Source organism: Portunus trituberculatus, chromosome 41 (assembly GCF_017591435.1).
Source record: "Portunus trituberculatus isolate SZX2019 chromosome 41, ASM1759143v1, whole genome shotgun sequence".
In the NCBI taxonomy this organism is placed as follows: Eukaryota; Metazoa; Arthropoda; class Malacostraca; order Decapoda; family Portunidae; genus Portunus; species Portunus trituberculatus.
In genome coordinates, this window is record NC_059295.1 from 30,705,331 (window position 1) to 30,727,411 (window position 22,081).

At 36.4% G+C, this 22,081-nt stretch overlaps 1 protein-coding gene across 7 annotated transcripts in view; it reads right to left on the bottom strand.

Moving 5' to 3' along the window:
* Nucleotides 1–1,832: 1,832 nt before the first annotated feature.
* Nucleotides 1,833–22,081, bottom strand: part of LOC123516429 (tetratricopeptide repeat protein 39B-like) — a 152,846-nt gene continuing 132,597 nt past the window's right edge. For 3 of the 7 annotated variants that reach the window (XM_045275699.1, XM_045275697.1, XM_045275698.1), the window contains exons 4-15: nt 19,135–19,210; nt 18,594–18,726; nt 18,048–18,180; nt 16,415–16,514; nt 15,914–15,979; nt 15,295–15,318; nt 14,193–14,360; nt 13,804–13,985; nt 11,802–11,945; nt 11,128–11,357; nt 9,072–9,312; nt 1,833–4,935 (exon numbers count right to left, since the gene is read on the bottom strand). In XM_045275699.1, coding sequence (XP_045131634.1) covers nt 4,695–4,935; nt 9,072–9,312; nt 11,128–11,357; nt 11,802–11,945; nt 13,804–13,985; nt 14,193–14,360; nt 15,295–15,318; nt 15,914–15,979; nt 16,415–16,514; nt 18,048–18,180; nt 18,594–18,726; nt 19,135–19,210 — 1,738 coding nt within the window. In that variant the 3' untranslated portion in view covers nt 1,833–4,694. Of the gene's footprint in view, nt 4,936–9,071; nt 9,313–11,127; nt 11,358–11,801; nt 11,946–13,803; nt 13,986–14,192; nt 14,361–14,709; nt 14,713–15,294; nt 15,319–15,913; nt 15,980–16,414; nt 16,515–18,047; nt 18,181–18,593; nt 18,727–19,134; nt 19,211–22,081 lie in introns of all 7 variants that reach the window. The other 4 variants (XM_045275702.1, XM_045275703.1, XM_045275700.1 and 1 more) reach the window with 3 other exon arrangements.

The window sequence follows — 22,081 nt, forward strand, 5'->3', positions numbered from 1 at the left end:
ACTTATTTGCTAGTGTGCGGCACACTAGCAAATAAGTATCTTATATATATTTAAGTACTGACTACAATCCCAATCAAGGCACACTGTGTGCCTTGATTGGGATTGTAGTCAGTACTTGAATAATGTCTGTGATCAAGTAATGATAATGTTGAAAAAATTCTTCAGCAACTAAACCTTAGTCAGCTTTATTTTTTCTTATCCTTTGTTTATTTTTAGTAAGTAATTGTCACAACTTGCAAATCCTTGTTTTGTACTATAATGCATGTACTACGTAAAATATGAATGTAAAGTATATCGATAAGTAGATAAACAAAAGAACGATACGAAAAGATAAGAAAGCTGACTAAGGTTGAAGAATTTTCTCATTCATTACCTAACCGCAGACATTATTTAAGTATTGGCTACAATCCCAATCAAGGCACACTCATGTGTGATTGGTGACGCCAGAACAATTATGGGATGGTAATATGTCGCCAATTGTGATGATTGCTGCCTCTCCTCGACTCCTCTCAGCTCGACCTCAATCTCGTAATCTTTTGAACGCTAACTACTGCACGGTCACCCAGTCTCCAAAACTGAGATAATATCAGAGGTCCTATTATTGATCCATAAAAGAAGCCAGCTGCATTTGTATTCTGAAGTGCTTTGGCATCTCATAAGGATTATTTTCTAAGTCCAGAGATGTTTTGTAGGCTTCATATGGCGGTCTTTTCTAGGGATAAAGGCTACAGCTATTGTTAGTCTTATGATCATGTGGATACCCTTGAAAACCTTGACAACAGTTGAGATAAATCACCCATGTCAGAGAATAATGGTCCCAGTATTCCACAAGAAGGAATACACTTCACCGAGTCCATCTCAGTGTCTTACAGCCTTCGAACACACTAGTGTCCCTCCTGAGGATCAATACCGTGGACCATCTATCTTACATTTGGCCTTCGCCGCAGAGAATGTTCTTTCTTTGGGGTGACAAAATACATAATAATATAAAATTATAATATATTTGAATGAAAAAAAATCTAGTCATCCAGGAATTCTGAGTTAATCAAATGTCACTTAAAATTCTTTCATTTTATTGCTTTACAAGATATTCTTTTATACAACTTTTTTTTTTCTGGATATGAACGTTAATATTCTCTCTCTCTCTCTCTCTCTCTCTCTCTCTCTCTCTCTCTACTAAATTGAAAACTCAAAACAAGCATAATCCTTAATAGTACATTCTACAATCTCTAATAAATGAAAATTCATCATCAAAACAAAACCATACAGATACCTACTTAAAATAAAGAAACAAACGCTTCTCAAACATTTCAAAATCTTGAAAACAAACTATGGCAATTTTGCAATGTTTTGTCTTCTTAAAACATAAAAACAAAACTATTCAGTATCCAATGGGTGAAGATGAGAGATATCTGTGCCATGATCTGCCCAACACATGACTTTATGCAAAACACACTTTACCACGAAATAGTAGAAAAAAAAAAAAAAAATGGGAAGATATTTCATGGTGCTGTTTATTTTACACAATGCCAGCACAGTAAGGCCACACAAAAGGGAGACAGCATAAGGTCCAGCCACTCCTGCTCATGGACACACCACCGGCAACACATGTGAGGTGAGAGCCAACAGCCGTCCCCTCCATCCTCAAAGCACTCAGACTAGACATGATAGTGTTGATAGTGTATGTGCTTTGCCTGCCAAGCCATAGGAGGATCATCATAACATTCCTACACTTCAAAACCCTTCCTCTAAGCAGACCGAGAATTACGTCCTATATATAGTCACCAAAGTTTTAAATTCCACACAAATGCACAGGAAAATTCAAATGCAGGTATCTTGCATGTTTTCTTAGTGTCAAATATGCAGAGGTTACAGTGGGTTTAAAAGGATCCATTTAAAAAAAGAATAGTTTTCATTGCAAAAATATCATTTTGATCCATATGGCACTAATGTTAACAGTCATTTACATTGATGCTTATGATACACATGATAAGGACTTTGATTTTACATGGCTTAAGATAAATACAAAGACACACTTCTAAAATGTCAATAGCACTCTGTAAATACACACACACACACACACACACACACACACACACACACACACACACACACACACACACACACACACTCTAACAGTCAAATAACAATATACTCTCTACAAACAATATCTATAGATACCAAATGGGTTGGAATGTTTCAATTTCTACTACAATTTTCTAAAACTTTGACTAGAGCTTGCAGTATGTATATCATTACCACATTCAGCCTCACTTCACACACTGGCCTACACAAAGGACAGTGTCGGGGAAGCACAACTAAGACATGAGCTGCTTCTTGCTAGCTCACCACTTGTTTTGTGACAACAAAGTGAGGAAGAAATGCATACTGTACGGAAAAATGCTATAAAACACTTTCTGTATGAAGACTGGAAAAGAGCAATAGGAAAAATATGGGTTGTACCTGCAGACTCACACATACCAATTCAAGACTTGCTCCAGTGCTCATTTATGATCTCATGACATTTAAGGCAGTAATAAAAACATATGTACAAAATTTCTTAGTTCAAAAAATATGCTCAAGTGACAACATGCAAATGAACCACCTTGAGGAACAAAGGAATAACTACAAAATGATGTACTTACTTGATATGGACATGTATGTTTCATGGATTAGAATTGTATACCTAGAAAGAGCTTTGGTGAAGATCAATGTGAAAAACTAACAGTGGAGTCCAGTAGAGTTACATAAAAAAAAAAAATTTGTGATAGTTGGAGAAGACAAGGCAACACATGTAACTCACTAAGTAGGATAAAACCATTATTATGTGTTCTGTTAGATAGAAACTGGGCTTTAAATGCCTCCACTACTACCATCACTTATGCCACTGCTACTACTGCTATTATGTACTACCACTACCACTACTACTACTACTACCACCACCATCACCACACCTACCTTCTATGGTCAGTGATTGGACAAGACCAAAATAAAGTATCTGATTCTGAATTACCCATATAAAGACACTCAAAGTATTCTTAACTTTCAGAAAATAACAGTTTTTGTAATTTCCTAAAAACTTATGCTGTAGAGGAGCTTTGCATGCAATTTTCAAAGTCAGTCCTACTTTTTGGTGATTTATCATGAATGATTTTCAGTGAATCACAAGTAGAAACTTAACTGTGGAAAAATTAACCAATTTTAGTGGGTCTTTCTTTGAATAAAAATAGCTGACCAATACTATATTCTTCCATTAGGTAGTGCGATGAAGTCTACACTCTACATTTTTATAGCCATCTTTCAAATTCAACATTTCCACTAAAATATGAATATATCCTCTAATAAATTTAACAAAATATTGTATTAGAATGCCTCTATATCACCACTTTTTGGCTAAACATCCTCTTTTTTAATAGAATATATAGAAATCCACACTTTCATCAACAATATATGAATTCATGTTCACCTAAAAAGTGCTACACCTGCTAATTTATACTTATGAGGATATTACCTGATACTATCACTTTGATTCTGACTATAACAATAAATTTTCAAACTTTTCTAGGGAATAAATACTCTTTCCTTCATGAACTACTTTCTACTTTTCACCAAGAACCTCACAATAAGATTACTTAATTTGTTACTATATAAATGCCTGATAATCATAATCAGTGAACTGGGACTATATGGTGAAACGCCTTGCTCAGACAATCTGACAAGTCTCATACCACCTTGGCCTTTAAACACACTCTCCTTAGACAGAGTTCTAATATCATACACCTCTAGTGAAGTTTAATGGAGAGAAAAATCTGAAACCTTATGTTAAATTTCTAACTTCTGAAATATGTGTGATCCAAGCTGTGTTTTGAAAACACACACACACACACACACACACACACACACACACACACACACACACACACACACACACACACACACACACACGCACACACACACACGCACGCACGCACGCACGCACGCACACACACACACACACACACACACACACACACACACTCCATGGCCAAGATGAAGGAACACTACCATTGTAATCCATGTAAGTTATAAAAGGAAAGTAAGAGGGTGGGATATGTAGGACTGGGAACTTCATCCTCTGTGCTGGTAACAAAAAAGTAGCACATACTGCTACTGATCCAGGATATACAATATGGATCATTAACATAACCTATAAATCATAGGAATTACTTGTAGCAGCAAGAGTTGATTCCAAATAATGATCAACAGCAGTTAACAATTTTTGAAAATATAATAAATCTTTTGTTTGGCCTTAAACTTTACTAATTTAAGACTGAAAATATCTAAGATTCTGGAATTATTCTAGATGGCATTACAAGTCATAGAGGTGTTCCCTTGGAGCTTAAATGAAACTTTCCTACACCCAAACTGATTCTGAGCACTGGCTTTCATCACACAGTCTTCAGTATCTTGATTAAAAAGTATAAACTGGATAGCTATACACTAAAGCAAATCACAGAAAATATTGCACACTTAAAAAAAATATTACGGAATGCACTTTTCTAATGCTTACTGTTGGGATTACACCCACAATTCTCTGAGTATTTACTATCTTTGGATGTGACACTCAACATTACAAAACAAAAACAAAATCAGTACTACATTTAAAACACACACTAGCATTCACACATTCCTTCAAGAGCTCACTATCTGGTTTATCAAGGATGTGTGGAGATGGACTTGCCATTCTTGGTAGGCTTGAGATGAGGGCCAGTGCCATTGGTAGTGCCAGAAGTCTTGGAGTGGCAGGGGGAAGGGGAGCGGCTGATGGAGGGGTACGAGTCCATGGGGTTGGAGCCTACAGACTGTGAGCCTTTCTGTAGAGTGCTGATCTTGTTCAGTGTGGCATGCACACGGAAATGTAACCGAGACTCCAGGGAGTAACCCTTGTAGTTATTCCTGAGGACACACATATGCTAGTTAAGAACAAGTATATACCTTATAGAATCAAATATGTTAAATTTTTGTACAGTTATCTTTCTACGTACTAGGCCAGCAATTCATACGACTGTGGCTCAGACCAGGCACCACACACACACACACACACACACACACACACACACACACACACACACACACACACACACACACACACACACACACACACACACACACACACGGTAGCTCAGTGATTAGAGTGCTGGCTTCACAAGCCAGAGGACCGGGGTTCGATTCCCCAGCCAGGTGGAGATATTTGGGTGTGTCTCCTTTCACGTGTAGCCCCTGTTCACCTAGCAGTGAGTAGGTACTGGATGTAAATCGAGGAGTTGTGACCTTGTTGTCCCGGTGTGTGGTGTGTGCCTGGTCTCAGGCCTATCCGAAGATCGGAAATAATGAGCTCTGAGCTCGTTCCGTAGGTAACGTCTGGCTGTCTCGTCAGAGACTGCAGCAGATCAAACAGTGAAACACACACACAAAGTCCAAGTGAATTTTAAAGAGCAGGGATATATTGTTTGGTGGAGAGATAGAAGGGGAAAAGCAGAAGGAGTATTGATAATGACTCGAGAGAATATATACATGGAGGAAGAACAATACGGGGATGGACTGGCAGAGGTTTTAAGTATAACAATTAGGACCAGTGGGAAGGAAAAGAGAGTATCACAGTTGCATATGTGCCACCAAAGACTAATGCAGGAAAGCTTGATGTACATAAAGAAATGCAAAGAGAAGTGCTAAATTGCCTGGACAATGTATTAAGGAAGGACAGAATAGTGCTACTTGTGGGAAATTTCAACTGTAAACATGTTAATTGGGAAGAAATGGACACAAACAGTCATGCTGGGTGCTGGGAGAGGAAGTGTTACATCTGGAAATGGTAAACACATTGGAACAATGGGAAAGGGACTATACAAGATATAGAGAAGAACCATCAATGCTAGAATTGGTTTTTCACAAAAATACTGGAGTCTTGTCCAAACAACAAATATCTTAGTCCAATGGAAAAAAGTGATAATGTGGTCCTAAAAATAGATTTAGAGGATCAGGAAATTTTAAATGCAATGAGAGACACAGGCAAAAAAGATGGAACCATGCAAAGTCAAATTTTGGAGGGTTAAGAAGCTTCTTTGGTAGTATTGAGTGGAGGAAATTATGTAAGGCAAGACAATTCAAGAGAAGTATGATATATTCCTGGAGAAGTACAATGGGAGAGTAATATAATGCTTTATGTGCCAAAATTAAAAAGTATAAGGATGCAGCTTGGAAAAAATTAAGGAAGCAACAAAATTAAGTAAATAGGAATCAGTATAAAGAGGCACAAAACGAATATGTTAGGATAAGAAGGGAGGAGGAGAGAAATTTTGAAAAGGATGTAGTGAAGAGAGGTGAAAAGAAACCCAAGCTTTATCATAAATATATAGATGGAAAACTGACAGAGAGATCATTACTAGGTTAATTAAAGGAAGTAGGATATATGAAACAACGGAAGAAATGAGTGAACTTATGAATGAGAGCTTTAAATCAGTATTTTATGAAGCGGAAGAGTTCATAGAGCCAAACAGCCAAGTGACACAGGAAGGATTAGGAAACGTCATGATAGAAAAACAGAAAATTAAGAGAATTACTAGAAAAGGTGGATGTAAGAATAGCAATGGGGCCAGATGAAGTGTCAGGATGGACACTGTGAGAATGTAAAGAACAAGTAGTGGAGCCAATTTGAGATGTAATCAATAACTCTTTAATGGAAGGGAAGGTACCAAAGGAGTGGAAAAGAGCAAATATAGTCCCAATATGCAAAAGAGGGAAAAAGACTGAACCCCTAAATTATAGACCTGTGCCACTAACTAGTGTTATGGGAAAGATCTGTGAAACTGTTATCAAAGAAAATTGATTAGAATATCTGGAGGAAAAAGGAAATAATAAATATCTCCCAATTTGGTTTCAGGAAAAGAAAATCATTCAGAACAAATTTGCTAAGCTTTTATACTAGAGTAATAGACAAAGTACAAGGAAGTAAAGGGAGAGATGGATGGGTTGCCACAGTGTATCTAGTCTAGATATTAAGAAGGCTTTTGACAGAGTACCACATAGAAGATTCCTATGAAAAACAGAATACAAGGAAATATCTTGAAGTGGATGACAGGCTACTTAACTGATGGGGAAATAAGGACAATGATAAGAGATATCCCGTCAAGCTGGAACACAGTTACCAGTGAAGTATCACAGGATTTGGTGCTGGCACCAATTATGTTCTAAGTATAAGTAAATGATATACAAGAGGATTTCGATAGCTATATAAATTTGTTTGCAGATGATGCAAAGCTTATGAGAGTAATAAGAAACATCTATGACTGTATGGATTTTCAGAAAGATATTGACAAGATTTGGAACTGGAACCAAAAGTGGAAATTAGAATTTAGTACTAGGAAATGCCATCCAATGGAAAAGGGTAAAAGTAACAGAAGACCTATGTAGGAATAAAAATTGGGAAAAGATATTATAGTGAAATGGAGTAGAGAGAAAGACCTGGGAGTGATTATACAAGACACCCTGACTCCAGAAAGACACATAAATGGGCTATTTGCTTCAACATAAAAGACACTAACATCAGGGTGGCATTCAATTACATGGATGAGAGTATGATGAAAAAGATAATAACCACTATGATAAGACCTAGACTGGAATATGCAGCAGTGGTATGGTCACCATACAAGCAAAAAGACATCAAGAAATTAGAGAGAATCCAAAGGACTGCTACAAAGATGGTTCCAGAAATAAGGGATCTTCCTTACAAAGAAAGAGTGAAGGAAATGGAATTACCAACCTTGAAGGATAGATGAGAAAGAGGGGACCTAATGACAATCTACAAGTTAGTAAACTGTATGGAAAAGATAGATAGACAAGATCTGGTAACACTGATGGAGAATGGGGATAGACGAACAAGAGGGCATTCCAAAACAAGTAATGAAAAGTCAGTGTCTGAGGAACATTAAGAAGTTCAGTTTTCCATATAGGACAGTGGATATCTGGAATGGATTAAGTGATAAGAGTGCAACAGCAGAAAGTGTGCACAAATTTAAGGAAAAGTTAGATAAATATAGATATGGAGACAGGTCACTATGAGCCCCGCTCAACCCTGTAACATACAATTTGGTAAATACAACTAGGTAAACAGATGTTAAAAAATATAGTTTCCTGCAAAGATGTATTGAGACATGGAACAGCTTAAATGAAGTAGTGTCTGCAACGAGCATGCATACTTTTAAAGTAAGATTGGATAAATGCAGATATGGAGACAGGGCCACATGAGCATAAAGCCCAGGCCCTGTAAAACTACAACTAGGTAAACAAACACACACACACACACACACACACACACACACACACACACACACACACATAGTGTAGTGGTTAGCACGTTCGGCTCACAACCAAGAGGGTCTGCATTTGAGACCCAGGAAGTGGCAAGGCAAATTGGCAAGCCTCTTAATGTGTAGCCCCTGTTCACCTAGCAGTAAATAGGTACGGGATATAATTCAAGGGGTTGTGGCCTTGCTTTCCCGGTGTGTGGAGTGTGTTGTGGTCTCAGTTCTACCTGAAGATCTGAGCTCGCTCCGTAATGGGAAAGACTGGCTGGGTGACCAGCAGACAATCATGGTGAATTACCCACACACACACACACACACACACACACACACACACACACATATATTTCTGTCAGATCCAGAGGGAAGGGATGGTCCTATGGCTTACTGTATTAAAAAGTCAGGATCTCAGCACAATGTTAAAAAAAATTCACAAGTCATGAGAAATGTCTCATTATAAATGATAATGCTATAGGTTTCTTCTAATTCTCTCCTCTGAATAAGATAAATGTGCAATTTAAGGTTTGGTTGCTGTCATATCCAATGGCCTACGCACCAAATCATGGTTACTTTCCCATTATGTAGCTACAGTAAGTCAAGACTGAAATGATAAAAGTATTCTTACATAAAAACAATTTATAGCAAACTTCAATGGAAATTTAGAGCTGTGTGTCATAATGAAAAGAAAGTTTTTAATGATAGCATCTTTAACCCAAGGATATGAATACTTACTTGGCATGTTCTAGGATGATGCGTGACTGTTCTAGGTCATTGGCTCGAAGCAGAAGGAGGCCCAGCTCAAGTAGAGCATTGGGCACGAGGTAGGTGTCTTCTTTGATTTTCTTCTCATTGCTTACAATAAACTTAAAGCATTCCTCAGCCTGCAGTGGGGAGTTCATATAGGCCAGGCAGGAGCCCTTCAACAGGTTTGCCAGCAAGTAGTCATCATAGTAGTACTCACTCCTGTTGTCCGCTGTTGACAGATATATGATGTAAAGATGTAAAGGAAAGACTTGACACAGGAGACAAGTGTAACATATCACAAGTAATGTATGATCTTTAACATAAGTTAATGTGTGCATTATGTATAATTATCCTTATGAGAATGAAAACTAAAACAGGATATTTATAAAAAATTTAATTCAACTGGATAATTCATTCCAAATAAATAAAATCCTTGTTACTAGATACACAAAAGCTTTTATAAACTCCCTCCTCTCACCTTTCATCCCAAACATCTCTCAAATGTATCATTTTGGACTGTAGATTATAATTTCATATTAATATTCCATTTGAAAATGTCTTCATTGGTATCCTCAAATTACCTCGATCAAATAATTCTTTCACACTAATTTCATGCTCACAGTCTTGCCTTCATCATAAATATGCCAATAATCTTATTTTTTCTTCCACAAAAAGCTCCTTCCTATGTCTAAATAATCATGGTTTCATATAAGCACAAGTTTAATTAACTCTAGACAGGTAATGCTGGATCCATGTGGACACATGGGTGGTGCACTTATTGAAAATGCCACTTTTTTTTTCACCAAAAGAGGAGGGGGCAGCTGTGTGTCTCTTCCACACCAGTGTGGATCAAGATATTGAGAGGGATGTGTGTATGTCTCCCTTCATCATCATTTTACGTGTAATTAACGCACATTAGCTGGGTCTGCTTGGACCCACAGTTCATGTTTATGTAATTTCTTTTTACTTTTAGGTCTCATTATGGAACATGGTTTTATAGTAATTATTATATGTTATATACAGGAATTAATAGCCTAATATTAGGCTATATATGTATTCTGATGTTTGAATACTTCTATGAATAATGTAGCTGTTGTTATATACATATTCCTGAATAAAAATGCATATATTTTTTTCTTTTACAGATTAACATCTTTGCCTTATGTGTAAAAGATGAGGCCTGCAGGAAGAGCAGTTAATGAACTGCTTCATGAAGTGACTATAGAGCTGGAGGGTGATGTCACTGTGGTGGATACCAATGATGTGACACCAACTGACCCCCTCTTAGACTCAAGACCCGTCAACAAATGGAAACAGATAACCCAGGCCTAAAAGTATAGCCCAAGGTCTACAGTTCAAACTGTCAGTAAGCTGTCAACAACTAGTTTTTATGTGTCAGTGTAAAATAAAATTAAACAATAAAAAACAAATAAAACATTACAATGCAGTGAATACATGATGCATTCAGAGTAACTTGTCATTTTTTCATTTGTTTCAGGTGAACTTGTTCCAATTGGATACTGAGCCCTGCATCCATAATACTTCAATCTTCAGCAAAAATAGCAAAAAAATGACAATGATCCACATTCCTCATCATTATATTGATCTCCATGTATAGAATACAGATAGACTAATTGGTCATTTTCATTTGTTCCGGGGCAACATTTTTTTTTTTATTTTTTTAGACGGAAGAATAGCCCTGCACTTTTTATAGGAAAAATATGGAAGAAAAGGAATTTACACTAGTTTTTGTTTATTTTCAGCATTAGCCTTAAATTTTTGAAATGTGATGTATGTTTTATTTTTTAAATTTCTTCATAAATTTAATTACATTAAATAAAATTATATTTTAACTGGAATTATTTTTATATAATTTTACTCTAAAATGGATATACATACTATTAATTTTATATAAAGATTATCATTATAATCATAATAAAGAAGTTTCTTGTTTACAGCTTCTTTCATTTTATGCAGTGGATCCATCCAGACCCAGGATCTTTAACGTGACAAAATAACAACAAAAAAGATATTAATGAATTACCTCTGATTTTTTCGAGTCTCCTCAGTTCTCTCTCAATTATTGAATAAATTTTCTCAATGTTTTCATACTTCTTAGCCAATATCTTGATTCCATTCCAAGCATAAATGAGTTCTAAGGCAGAAAGGCATAACCTTTCTCCTTGTGCAAAGAATCTGAGTGACTTCTTGACAGCAAACTTTTCAACTGGAAGACTCTTGCCAGCAATGCGTTGCTTGAGACCTGGTATGCTCCTGAAAATAAAGTTGTAATTACTTCAAGGTGGAAGTAGATACATTATTGAAGAGCAGGAAAAGATTAAGAATTCATCTAAATTATAAATTTGAAATTATTAGAAAGTAAGATAAATTTCCCATGAAAGGCTCTCACTGTGAACTGAACCTAATACTAGAACAAAATACTGAACCTTTGATGTCAAGAGAAAAGCAATCAGTGGATATCAAGATCACTTTGAAGGACCTTTGTATGTCTGGTCACTAGTATATATTATGATGAAATGAGAGACACTCAGCTCTACTGTTCTAACATCCAGCAGAAATTGCTAGATACTATATGAAATGACCATTAAGTAGTAGTGCAGTGTAGATTGAGTGGTTCCCACTCCTCTTGTGACCTAAAGGGAAAGATGTCAATTACTATCCACCCATTCTTACTTCCAACCATTCAATGTGGCATACCTCATGGTTTCACTTAGTTCTTGCTTCTCTGCTGGTGTGAGTTCATCCATCCTCATGCACATACAGGATGCCTTCTGGTAAGCATAGGTAGCCTTTGACCATTTGCTCTCCTGTAAAAGTTTGTCGGCATACTCCTCACCCTCTCTGAAGGACAAAAATATATATCAGTAATATAGCTTATGTAAATCTGCTATTTTTTCTTTTCAGCTCATGTAAAGATAATTTTAAGGTTCCAGCAGCCATCAAAGCAGCACTAGAGGTAAAATAAATAAATTAATTAAACAGAGATAGTGTCGACCGGGGAAAATCGGACCGTCCAACGAACCGGTACAATTCGGACCGCCTCATTCTTATTTACAATAAATTCATATATAAATTTCTTTTTGAAGTTTTGAGCATTTCACGATAGAAAGTAACTATTTTCACATTTCTTGTGCAGGTTTGATAAAAAAAAAAAATTGATACAAGAAAGAAATTACAATTATATGACTGAAAGCACTGAATCGTTGCCAAAAAAAAGTGCGGCAAAGTTTGTTTACCAAATCAGCGGTTTCGGCGAACTTTGTTGTGGCGGTCAGACGCGGCTAACTATCCTCTTCCAAATTGATGATTATAGAGTGTTTTACCTCTACTTTAACATGATTTCATCAGCAATACTTTATTTAGCTTCGTTTTCTCACAATTAACGCTCACTTTTTGGTTCAATTTACCCTGGTAAGGAAAATGCGACTGGGGGAAATCGAACCGGTAGTTTTTAGTGCGCAATTGTTTATATTTTGAGAATGTGTATTAATATTTTGCCCTGTGCCATCTTTGGCTTATAAAGGGGATTGCTTACTCATTATATACCCAATATTGATTATTAGGATAATTAGGGTAATTTAGGGAAATTTTTAATGAAGACTTTAAGCCTATAAAGGACTTCAAAAAGCTAGGAATTGTCCGCTCACTCTCTCTACAGGCTAGCGAGCGATAGTGAGCTCAATAATCTATAGAAAAATGAATGTGAAAACCAATGAGCAGTATTTTTATACAAAAAATCAGCTCCCTGTTGCTCGCTAGCCTGCCGAGTGGGTAGGAAAATTAACGTGACCAGTCTTTTGACACCCTGAGCCTATACCCTGTTTTTACTCAGCTGATCCTCTTTCGTCTGCTAGGAGTGCCCATTAGTAATATATATGCATATAATCTGCTTATTATATGCTTATGTATCACTTCATAGGGACCTTATAAAAGTACCTTTCACATTCAGAATAAATAATCTTCTTACTGAATACAATAACTTCAAGTGTTACACCAAAACATTGGCTAAAGTAGCCAAGTAAATGAGTAGGCTATGTAGTCTATGAGTAACAGTTTTTTGTTCTACACTGTTTCTTGCCATTGATTTTGTTATTTTGAATGTGAAAGGCTCAATGTTTATGAAATAAAACTTTTATTTTTTGAGGAATTATATCCATATATATATATATATATATATATATATATATATATATATATATATATATATATATATATATTTTTTTGCATTTATAAAGGGTGGTTCAAATTACCCCATGGGTGGTTCAGTTTACCCCGGTGGGGGGGTTCACATTACCCCAATTTTTTGATAACTGAACCACGCTTATTACTTCAAAGCTGAAGAATCTGCTATGAATTTTTTTTTTTTTTTTTTTTGTTAGTGATTTAAAGGCAATAACTTGCTTATGTTTTCATAAAATTTTTGTAAGTTTATCTTAATAAATGTGGGAACAGTATCAAAGTTTGTCAAAACCTGGTCCAAATTACCCCGGTCGACACTAGATAGAGACGGGACAACACGAGCATAGCTCTTTTCCGTATGTTACAATTAGGTAAATACAATTAGGTAAATACACACACACACAAAAAAAAAAAAAAAAAAAAAAAAAAAAACTAAACTATCCAGTTATGAAATCAGGGTGTGGAGGGAAAATAAACACTGTACTAAGCACATTATCACAACAGGGCAGCCATGTCTTACTTGAACTGAGCACTCATGATGCAGCACCACATCAGCTCCCAGTAGCACAGGTGGTGGAACTGGCGCCACTCATTCTGACTGTTGAGGGAAGTTGTGTACTTCTCAATGGCAAGATCAAAATTTCCCTTGACGTACTCGAGGCGAGCAGCGAAAAACAAGAACCAAGCACCATTTGGATAAAGCTGAAACAAAGAGGAAATCATGTACATTGCACCTTCAACTACGTTTCTTCCATTCTTACAGAACAAAATTATATTTATGATGGTAAAATTCACATGAAAATGTCAAAAATGGTTTTGACCCAAATAGTTGAAAAAAAAAGTATGAAATTAGACATTAGCTACTGCTAAAATTGGTATATGTATAACATCAAACTATTCAGTACATACCTTCAAGTGATCATCAAGGATGGTTTGTGCCATTACCAGATCTCCCTCTGAGGTACCAAGCACGTAGGTGGCAATGAGGTGGTAGCCAAGCAACACCAGGGCACACAGCACCCGCCGCAGTGACCCCTCCAAGTGGAACCCTCGCTCCAGCTCAGACAGACCCAGCGACTGCACCAAAGCAGACAATTATTACTAACCAGTGCTGACTGAAACAGTGTGCTCTTTTTATATAATATGTGTATCAGTTCATTCAATACCTCCACTAGCTACCTAGAATAATATAATCTTATGATGAAAACTATATACTCTACCTTAGGAGCTCTACAAAATTATTACAATTCACAAAGCAAAATAAAATTGCCTTTCAACGACTCCTCAAAAAAATAATGATGGGAAGGGATCAAAATATTCTAAAAAGGTTTTCCATTACCTACAGGTGGTAATGAAGAAATCAAAGTGCTTGCTGTCACTAGATCTACCACACTTATCTTTTTATTGTTTATGGCTGCTATCTTACCTTCTTTGTTATGCAACCATGAAATATTGAACAAAAAAAGTATAAAAAATACATATAAGGCACACAGTATAATCAAAGACTAAACCCCATCAACCATATTACCCATGAAACACAAGTAAATGATTTTTTAGTGCAAATGATTGTGAAAACTCAACAAATAAAAAGGTATATGCATGCAAATATTATCTTAAGTGCAGTAGTGCAATATGTATATAGTGGCAAATTCAAATTACTTCTTATAAAAATACCAAAGCTTCATTTTCAAATCTAAGATAGTGAGCTAAAATAAATGTTAGACAGATAAATAAAAATTATAAGTTATCTTTTTTAGCTCATTAATCCATAAAAAAAAAAAAAAAACATGCACACAAAGTAAAAGAAATAAACTAATTAACATGAGTAAGAATTGAAGCATGATAAAAACAAAAACAAGATTAAATAACCCACTAAGAATCCCAAGGAGCACCCACAAATCAACAATACTTTCGACATAAAACATGACACAGAATACTACACGGACAAGGCTGACACATCCACTGCTAGACAACATAGAAACAACAGCCAATTAGTGTAAAAAGCAATTACCTTTTGGTCTCTTACCTGACATGACTGAACCAGACACAGGTAAAGGAAAATACAGATGTAATACAAAAGAATCACAATTACACAGCATGTACAACACAATAATGGGATATTTGGTATCTTGGCAAAACAAACATCAAAATACTTCAAGACAAAAAACACTTCATTTACATTTTTTTGACTTCTGATGGCACAATTAAAATCCACAAGAATATACACATGAAACTACTATATACATTATAAATCTGAAAAAAAAAAAAAAAAAATTCACAAATCAAAACATACACAGGTGTTTATGTGAGGTAAAGTTCTCATATGTATATGGTTTTTGAGACGATAAGTCCACCTGTGCTGTAGTGAAGCAACAAGTATATGAGAGAGACCATTTACAAGATGAGAGGAGAAGGCAGAATGTCAAGGGAAAATATGTAGGGCGAGAGAAATGTAGGATGCAGACATTGTGACAAGAGATGCATAGTTAAGAGACCTTGTGCTGTGGCTGTCCAACTGGAGGGAGTTTTTTTTGGTAGGAAGGGAACCATAAAACTATTACACATGTAGCTATGGAAGGAAATGAGATTATGTTGATGTTTTTGTGAGAAATCGAAAGTAGATAACTTACCTTATTGCCGGAGAAGCCAACAAATTCTAGCAATTTGAGAATCTTCTGTGGAAGCTGCGAAATCATCTGCAAGTAAGAAATTAAATAAAATAAAAACACAGTTCAAAATCTGTGAAGCATGTACAGTACATGGAAAAAAAAGCCACTACAGTACCTATACATTACAAATTGTTAGTCATACATATCATATCTTGCACAAAGTAGTCACAATCATGATAATAATGTTATCCTTATGAAAACTATTATATGAAAAAGAACTTTAAAATCAATGAAGAAAATACTATATGAAAGTTGGACTAAATCTCACATTTTCATAGTATCCAAATCCTTATATAGTGAATGCATGAATATTTATCAAAACTCATATCTTTACATTTAGCAGACCTATCTGTTCTAATGATCTCTTTACAAAGAGGTAGCTCATTCAAAGAAGACACTACACTTTGCTCTTGCAATAATAAAGGTGTCAAGAAGGAGGTCCTTTATAGACCAACAACTCACCAGGTTGAAGGCCCCAACTCCCATCCTGACACCAGACTCAAAATGCATCTTGTCAGCATCTTTGCTCCAGTCACGGCCCTCAAGGATATACCAGCACTCTCTACAAGGTGAGGAAAGGTTGAGCATCAGCACAGTGATTATACAAAAAATAATAATTTGTCTCTAAGATCCCAATGCTGCACTATTCTGCACTCATTTCTACTGACTGGATGTTTATATCAAGCTATTACACCAATTTTTTTCTCTCTGTAATTCTTTCTCCTTCCTGCCTTCTTTTGCTTTCTCTACATTGCCAATCTGTTACTGTAATTGCAAACTATAAATATAAACATATATATAGACTATTCCTTACAAGTAAATAAAAATCCATACATTAAATAATTATTTCGCATCTCAATTACCCACAGACTTTCCAACACTGTCTCTCAAGGCCGGTCATTGTTTGTGCTTTGTTGGTGATGGATGTGCTATGCATGTATTGGGATTTTAAAATTTTCTATATTTCTTTTACTATCAGTCTATTATGTCAACGCGAAAGAACTATACCACATGCCAGCAGCATTGTCTAAAAAATGTAAAGGCACACAAGTACAGTAAGTCCTCGTTATATGGTACATATCCGTTCCTGAAAACCTTACCGCAAATCGAAATTACCGTATACCGAACCCATTATAACATGTAATAATAGGGGATGTTCCAGCACGTCGAAAGTCACTCCTACAGACATGAAAACAGTCATATAAGAAAAAATATATATAAGGTACTGCGCAAAAGAAATAAACTAAATGTTTTTATTTACCTTTCACTTTCGGAATGTCCTTCCCGAGGCTAAGGAACAGCAGGGTCAGCCCTTACTCATAATATCCACACACACACACACACACACACCGTAAGGACTTCACCACTGTTCAGTGAGAAACGCGGGAAGCGACGCCGACTGTCACTGTCACTGATTGTTGTGGACTTGTGGTGGCCGCGCAGCGTGGTGGGCTGGTGGCGCTACGGTACGGTGTAAACAAAACAGGAGCGGATACCGTATCTGTGAATTTTTCTTACCGTAAATAGAATCGAGGGTAGTAATTACCAAACACCGTAACTGTGAATTTACCGGATAACGAAGTACTGTATAAGGAGGACTTATTGTATGTGAAAAAATATGAAGAAAAGAGGAAGCAAATTAAATCCAGGTCACAAGTCTACGATGTGAGTATTTCCAAACATTCATATAAGCATATTGATATACATTATCATCATCCAAATATAAATAACATCTATATATTATAGTAGATTCAATTGTTCGTTTAATTTTGTGGCAGAGTCTATAATATAGATGTCACTTGTTCAGCAAAACTGAACAAGTTCAATCGTTTGTTCAGTTTTACAGCAGTCTATATATAAATGTCAATCTGGAAAGTCCATTTATTTGCGAGAAAACAATATATATACATATGGATGAAAGTTGATAGAGTCTGTACATACACAATATTTTATTCGGCAGTCTACCCTGCTGCAGGAAGAAGTCAATATATTCTGAACTCTAATACATGGCATTAAAAGGGAGAGTTAAAATACATACTTAAAAATAAACTCAAGTCTTTTTTAACCAAGCACTCTCAAGCACTCCTCGACTCACTTGTAGGACTGATAACAGGCCCGGATCTTCATGCCACCCTTGAGGAAGCTGATGAGCGTCTCATCCTCCATGAAGGTGAGCACAGCCCGCAGCAGCAGACACTCAGCATAACACAGCTCAGCGTGAATTTCCTCTGTCAAGATTGAATATAGGTCAAGAATGAAAAAAAAAAAACATTGTACATCCATTACATAGTACATACCAGTGTCATGATCATGACAAAACAACAATGAGTGAGCATCCAGTGTGTTGTGATGCAGCAAGAGCAAGCAAGCTGATTATTTCTTAAGATTGATTAGCTGTAGTCACTCATGGTGTATGTCTTAATGAGTCTAAGGATTTTTTCTTTTAAAATCTGAGTAACATATGACATAGTATGCATATAATATATACTGTTTTTGATATGCAACTAAAAAGTGCTACAACAAATTAAATTCAAAGCACCCCTAGTAAGATACCACTCAGTTAACAAGGGTAATTAGTGGTATGAAACATATTGATTTAATACAGCATTCAACCAGAAAGGCAGGAATGCTGCTCACTTACCTTTAGTGAAACTGTTGTAGTCCACTTTCTTCACCATTTTTCCCAAAGATTCTCCAATTGTATTTTTTCGTCTGAATCGGTTGCAAACCTCAACACTCTGCTTCAGTGTCTCTATGGCTGTTTCAATATCTTTCTGCAAGATGAATTTGTGTGTAAGCATCTTCTGAATATCACAAACATCTTCAACAGTCCCAAAAACTGACTGTAGGATGAACTATTGTAATAAACTAGAGTTACCTCATAGGAATCTCAGAAAGATACGAAGGACTTAAACCAAACTATATTGTACCTTTACATATTGGTAAAAGAGCCTCTATGAAAAAACAACACTGATCACAAAAATACAAGATTTGCAATGTAAGTTTTCAAGCTCAATGTATTTCTTCTCCTTTTGTTAATTTTCTTCCCCTAACAAAATTAAATAGGCAAAATTTAAAGAGAGAAATGATCCAAAGGATCATTGAGATGGAGCAATGTATAGATTTTCATCCTCAACTGCATAGGAAAATGCATCTGATACTCATATCTTCTGGGGACTTACTGGGTCAAAGGTCATGATGGCTTGAAGGTACATGAATGTGCCATACCCAAGGCCATGGTACATACTCTTGTGTGCCCTGCAGGGGGTACAAAAGAGGATATTAGTCAGCAGCAATTTGAAACCCAAGCATATCACTCATATTATGCGAGAGAGAGAGAGAGAGAGAGAGAGAGAGAGAGAGAGAGAGAGAGAGAGAGAGAGAGAGAGAGAGAGAGAGAGAGAGAGAGAGAGAGAGAGAGAGAGAGAGAGAGAGAGAGAGAGAGAGAGAGAGAACAATTTATTCTAATTATATTGTCTCCATCTACATACTATATAAGATTTAGTCAACTGCTTTGCCTTTAAATTGGAATTAGAGAAAATGCATATACGACATGATATGACATGTACTGTGTCTGGATAAGTAAGGAAGAAATGGTAACTGAAAGAGGAAATATTGACAATTTGCTGAATCAAGAAGCATTGTTAAAGGCAGGACAGCAAAGGAGGCTGCTGTATGCCTTGTATTTTGTTTTATTTTTTGAGATGCGGACTAGATTTTTCAGGCGCTCTTTCATAGTTTCGGGTACGGTACCGGAGCTGCGATAGCGGACCGAGGAAAAAAACAAATTTAGGCACGAAGTACAGGTACAGACTATCTGCGTTTTGAGGTCTGGAGGAGCGTTGCCGGACTATCCGATATCCAGTAACGCGTCCAGCTCTGCCATTAGGTAAAGGAGTAATGATGATTGTGAACCTCCAATTCGAGTTATCCCGTAAACCAAACTACCCAAGGGACTTTTTTTTCACATTTTGCATGCCTGTACCATTAACAATTGAAATGATTTGTGTAATGAATTACTATATCAATGGCGTACGTATACGAGTAAAAACGCAATGTACACACACACACACACACACACACACACACACACACACACACACAACATGGCAGAGCTCACACTTATACCGTGATCCTATATAACAGCCATTTTGTTTGCCACCGACAGCATCTTCAGCATCCTAACTGACGTGAGTGACACAAACTTGATCTTAGAAGTCTGGTAGAATTTAAAAAGGAAATAATAAAGGCTACAGAGAAAAAAAAAAAAAAAGCTGAGGGAGACAATGTCATGCGCTTTATGAAAAGGCAACAATAGAGGCTATAGAGAGAAGGAAAGCTGAAGGAGACAATGCCACACGCATTTTAAGTCAACTGTGTAAACTGTAAATGTAAACCCAGATCTTATAGCAGTGCAGTGCCACGGTACATATGACCATTACGCATCTGGAACGGCTGGCCGCTAAGACAATTCCTCATATGACTCGGACAATGAAAAAGCTATCATCCTATCAATGGTATTTTAGCCAGTATATAAACTAAGTGACTTGAAATTACTCAATCAAAGGGCACTCAAAATAAAGTAGAAAAAGAAAATGAATGTGTCCTACTTATCAAAATATGGCTTATTCAGGTTTGACTTAACTGTGATTTACTGTACATTGCTTTCTACAGTGATTTATGTAGTTTTTTTTCCTGAAAAGCAAAATGTTCACACCTGTACAGTTAAAGTGAATTCATATGTGTGTACTGAAATGATATTTAAGTCGTATAATCCTCAGATTGGAATTAGATGATTCTCAAGACAGAGCAGCCTTAAGTCAAATACACCTCAGGACATATGATTCCTGAACAATTTGTGCCCCAAAATGTCTCTATAGACTCAAATATTTTGACTACAGAGATTCACACACATTAATATAAAATTCACCAAACCATCAACTACTCACTCAACCACATTCACCCATCTCAGCCACTCAATGATATATATCTATCCACTCACCAACTCACACAAAACCCCACAAACAGCCATTATTCCATGCATTAATCTTTCCACCCACTTCCGCTCACCTATCCACCCAGCTCCATTATCCAATCTATCCTGCTACTCACTCATCCACATCCACCTACTCCCTCCATCCCAAATTAATGCAAACTGGGAGAAGTAATGATATTGAAAGGAATATAATAAAAGTATGGTAGTGATAAGATAAGAAGATAGCAGGGGAGTAGGAACAGAATGTGTTAGACGAGAGGAAATAAAGAAATGATATGAATAAAGATAATGAGCAAAAACTGAAAAAGATAGGAGATGGACAAGATGACAATGGACAAATGGATATGAGAGAATTAAGATGATACAGCAAAACCGCCGTGGTACAGTGGAACCATGCGTGCTTTGGGGTCCGAGGGGTCTCCAAGCGCACGGGTTCGAATCCTGTCCTCAGTCGGAGTGTAGGTTGGGCTTCCTCACTCGGGGCAACGGTTTCCTAGCGGGTGGGCTTTGAGTAAAGGGACCCCAAGAAAGTATCCCATTTAGCCCATAAATTCCCGTGAAAAGCCCACATGGTATAAATAAAAAAAATAAAAAAAAGCGAGGAGAAAGAGAAAGAGCAAGGTGACAATAAATAAAGGGGATAGAAAGGCTATTAGATACAGAACGTGGGTAATATATGGAGGTTAAGGGTGGGTGAGGTGGAAAAAATTGAGAGTAATGGAATAAGGGCGTGGTAGAGAAAATAGGTTGGTGGTAGGGTGTATACAGGAGATGATGGAGTGAGATGGGGAGAAAAGGTAGATAGATCGCCTCTTTTTTTTTTTCATCTTTCTTTCTTTTTTTTTTCATGGAAACAAGTATGCACTATGATCAAATGTTTCAAATGTTTCAAATGTTTCGTCTTTCTTCATATAAAGTTCGTGATTAGATTTTTTTTTCTTTTTTCTTTGTCATTTTTTTCTTTGCATCTCTCTACCACATACTGTTGTATGTGTAATCTATTCGACAGTATAAATGTAAAATAAATAATAAACAGTTAACTTAAATAATAAAAAAAACAAAAGTAAAGAATCGATATAGTCTTATGCGTGTATATTTTATTGTAAATGTGATGATACACAAAAAATAACAGT